Raw genomic sequence first — 3,900 nt, forward strand, 5'->3', positions numbered from 1 at the left:
ACCCCTGCGGCGGCGGCAGCGGCAGCAAGCCGTGGACCCAAACGCCGTGCCGCCGCCGCCGCAGGCAGCACCCCTGCGACGGCGGCGGCAGCAAGCCGTGGACCGAAACGCCGTGCCGCCGAGTCCCGTGGCTGTGGCCGTGGGCTTCTGGCAGGAAACTACGGCCGCAACTCGGCAGCACGGGGGCGTCGCAGCGTGCCCCCGCCGCCGCCGCGCTGCCCCCCGGGCACGGCGGCGGCGGCAGCAAGCTTGGGCCCAAACGCCGTGCCGCCGAGTCCCGTGGCTGCGACCGTAGACTGTGGGCCGGAAACTGCGGCCGCAGCTCGGCGGCACGCGGTTCTGTTCAAGTCGCCAAGCGTGCAGCAGCGCCGAACCACGCTTCCCGGCCTCGGCGCATGCCTTCAGGGGCCCCCTATCGCTGGGCGCACCCCTCCAACACCGAACATGCGCCCGGGGGGGAGGGCGGCCCGGGCTGCCCAGGCCAAAGTGGGCCGCCCTCGAGCAAGAGGCGGCCGGTCTGTGTGCATAGGAGCCGGCGCATCTCTCCTTGCCACTAACACGGCCCTCTGAAAAGTAGCCGCAGTGAAACCAGCTGCACGTGAACACAATAGAGGCAGGTGAAAAACCTGCGTTGAAAGGCTCCCAATCTAATGGAAGTGATTGCAATAACCTGGAAAAGTGCGTCCATGCCCCAGCTGATCTTCTATCACATGGTACAGACAGGAAGGCAACTCACTTGCCATCGCAGTCCATTACTTTCTTAAGGGCCCCTGACATGTCATCATGGCAGCCGAGCTTCGGCAGGTTGCACTCATGCTGAATCAGTGTTGCGTTCACATACTGCGCCTTGTCATCCTTCTCGCAGGACCAGCGCACCTGCAGCCGTGAATCAGGCGTAAAATATGCTAGTTTTGCGTTGCGGGGGGCGGGGGTGACAACTGCCGGCTTACCCATTGATTCATTTTAATCTTTTTGTCCAGCGCAAAACGGAAGCTATACTCAAACGTGTAAGTACATAATCCAAAGAAGCAGAAGTCGGTGGGTGGATCGCGCTTGCACTCTCTAAAGTCAGCCTGAGGCCACTCCATGCTGGCCATGCTGTCCTGATAGTTGAGGTCGGTTGGGTTGGTGTAGGCACGCACAACCTGCTCGCCCATGGAAAGATGCAATGGCATAATGATGGGAGTGCAGGCGTGACTCGGGAAATGCAGGACATGAAACCCAGCAAAGGCCGTGCGTGAGCTGTCCAAACACTGCTCACACCTTTTCTAAGTTGGTTTTGGTCAGGTGGAAATCGACGCGACTTTGCAACCGGTTGGCAACACGGTTGGCAAATACAATGAGTTCAGCGTTCCTGGCGGTGCTGCCAGATGCCATGATGATGTGTTGTAGCACCAGGATCTTCAGGGTGGCGCCTGCAACGGTGCGGAGGGCACCAAGAAAGTTGAATAGCACAGAGGCTTGGCACAAGCTGAGTAGTCCAGCGCAGAATCGCCGAGGATGCTCGGCAACTTGTGGTAGCTGACCTGTCAGCCAGCTGTCATGAGCCCACCTTTGGCCAGAGCCACTGTGGCTTTGACATCCATCCAATTGGCAAACTTGCTGCACCAGACAGAAAACAACAGGGATTGTTCGCGAACCCAAAGAGGGAAAGGAAGCAAGGCGACAGGAGAAGAGACATGCAACACATCTTGGCTGCCACCTGTGTGGGCTTCATTTTGCGCTGTGGCCCTGCATGCAATCCCTGTGTCCTCACTCACTTGAAGTTGTCGATGCCATCCTTTTCAGTGAACAAATCGAGAATGTACTGCACATCCAAGCTGGCAACGGAAATGTGAGATCAGTGATTCCATGTGTGTCCTCACCTAAAAGGCGCCTAGCAGCATCGCCTGACCTCGAGATCTGCAAACCACTCAGCCTCTTCATAAACATCGTAACAGAAGCCATTCGGGTCGCACACACCACCAAGCGCATTATCGCCAATTGGACAGCGTTCTGCACGAGGAACCAAGGTGTATTGGGAACGCAGAACGGGCAGTTCGCAATGTGTTGTACGCATTGGCCAGTGCTCAGGGAGCAGGCTCGATGCAAGGGCGCGCACTGAGGAGCTCAACTCACTTGGCTCATCAGCACTCCACTTGGAGCCGTTGCAGGCTTTGCTAACTGAAGCAGAGATCCTGGTGCCGCAGTCATTGGCATACCGTTTCTGTGAGTTGCGCTGGCTGGGAGGTAGGTTCCTCAGCGTTATGCAGTTCTGGGCCCCACATCTGGCACCAATCTGCAGAGTGGGTGCAAGGTAAGTGCAATGCAATGAACCTGGGAACTCTAACTCAGACACAGCTGAATACCGGTTGTCTGGGTCCGAGAACGCCCTCACCTGCTCTTCAATTGCATTAATTGCGGTGTTGTATTTATCTGCGGCAGAGCTTCCAGCGAGTTGGTAACGCTCTCGAGTACATGGCAGCCAGAGCAGGATATGCTCGGCAAACAGCAGCACTGGGAGTGCAAAGAAAGCACCGGGAGCGCACTGCAAAGAGAGCCCATAACTGCAACAACATACCTAGCTCCTGCTGGTTCATGAGCTGCTCCTGGTTGAACATGATGTCGCGTGCCATCGTGTCCAGCTTGCAGGACAGCCAGTCCTGTAGCTGGACCAGGTCCTGCAGGGCCAAGGATGACAGAAACAAACATGTGCTCGTGATCCGTGTCGTGGCTGGGTGAGCGGAAGCATGCCACAACGACGGCACCGCATGATTCTGTCAGAAACATTGCAGCTTGCTTCCAAGACTGGCTTGGACTAGATCGCACTTTCTCAAGGTTGTATATCATCCATAGTCCTTGGTTGGCAGTGTCGTCACTGCAAAATGGCAGCAGGGGCTGCCAGGCTGCTGAGAACAGACAGACAGACAGACGGAGGAATGCGCACAAGTGCAGTTTGCCACGAAGTGCTCTTCCGGCTGGAGGCCTGAACAGAATACTCCTTGCAACACTGCTGGGGACTAGCCACCATTGACTCACTTGTCAGTCCAATACAGGGTCGGCTGAACCTTGCGCCCACGCCTGCTGCCCCCACTCACGGAATCGAACGGTCATAGATGCCCGTGACCACTCCCAGACCAATCTTGGAGAACGGGCGAGATTCTGGCACAAAGTCTGTCAGTACGCCCAACATATCGCCAAAAATAGATGCCAGCGCTGTAAGAGGGCCGTCAGAGGGTACACACATTCAGCAGTGCATATATAAGGCACATCCGGGTACCGCATAAAACTGACAGCACAAAACATCTGTTGCACCCACCCGATGAGGTATCCGTTTTTGGTTCCTGTGGCTTCTGCAGGATCTTCGATTGGCAAGCTGCACGAATTTGGGACGGAGCGGGCAGGCACAGGACGTGAAGTTCCACAACACCTCCCCCCCGGGCGCATGTTCGGTGTTGGAGGGGTGTGCCCAGCGATAGGGGGCCCCTGAAGGCATGCGCCGAGGCCGGGAAGCGTGGTTCGGCGCTGCTGCACGCTTGGCGATTTGAACAGAACCACGTGCCGCCGAGCTGCGGCCGCAGTTTCCGGCCCACGGTCTACGGTCGCAGCCACGGGACTCGGCGGCACGGCGTTTGGGCCCAAGCTTGCTGCCGCCGCCGCCGCCGTGCCCGGGGGGCAGCGCGGCGGCGGCACGCTGCGACGCCCCCGTGCTGCCGAGCTGCGGCCGTAGTTTCCTGCCAGAAGGCCACAGCCACGGGACTCGGCGGCACGGCGTTTCGGTCCACGGCTTGCTGCCGCCGCCGTCGCAGGGGTGCTGCCTGCGGCGGCGGCGGTAGCGCACGTGGCAACCCCCCGCGTTTCCTTGCCTCCCATCCACCGGACCCCGTCCTGCGCTTCACTTTGTTTAGGGAGGGGCTTCTC

The 3,900-nt window shown here is 58.7% G+C and overlaps 1 protein-coding gene across 1 annotated transcript in view; it reads right to left on the reverse strand.

The window, feature by feature from the left end:
* CHLNCDRAFT_51564 (hypothetical protein) overlaps positions 1 to 2,615 on the reverse strand; it is a gene marked incomplete at both ends in the record, with an annotated part of 4,495 nt that extends 1,880 nt beyond the window's left edge. The window contains 8 exons of the mRNA XM_005848831.1: positions 951 to 1,145; positions 1,264 to 1,415; positions 1,553 to 1,602; positions 1,761 to 1,807; positions 1,895 to 1,995; positions 2,119 to 2,278; positions 2,378 to 2,415; positions 2,561 to 2,615. Of these exons, the coding sequence (XP_005848893.1) occupies positions 951 to 1,145; positions 1,264 to 1,415; positions 1,553 to 1,602; positions 1,761 to 1,807; positions 1,895 to 1,995; positions 2,119 to 2,278; positions 2,378 to 2,415; positions 2,561 to 2,615 (798 nt within the window). The remainder of the gene's footprint in view (positions 1 to 950; positions 1,146 to 1,263; positions 1,416 to 1,552; positions 1,603 to 1,760; positions 1,808 to 1,894; positions 1,996 to 2,118; positions 2,279 to 2,377; positions 2,416 to 2,560) is intronic.
* Between the last annotated feature and the right edge of the window lie 1,285 nt (positions 2,616 to 3,900).

Source organism: Chlorella variabilis (assembly GCF_000147415.1).
Source record: "Chlorella variabilis unplaced genomic scaffold CHLNCscaffold_7, whole genome shotgun sequence".
Lineage (NCBI taxonomy): Eukaryota > Viridiplantae > Chlorophyta > Trebouxiophyceae > Chlorellales > Chlorellaceae > Chlorella > Chlorella variabilis.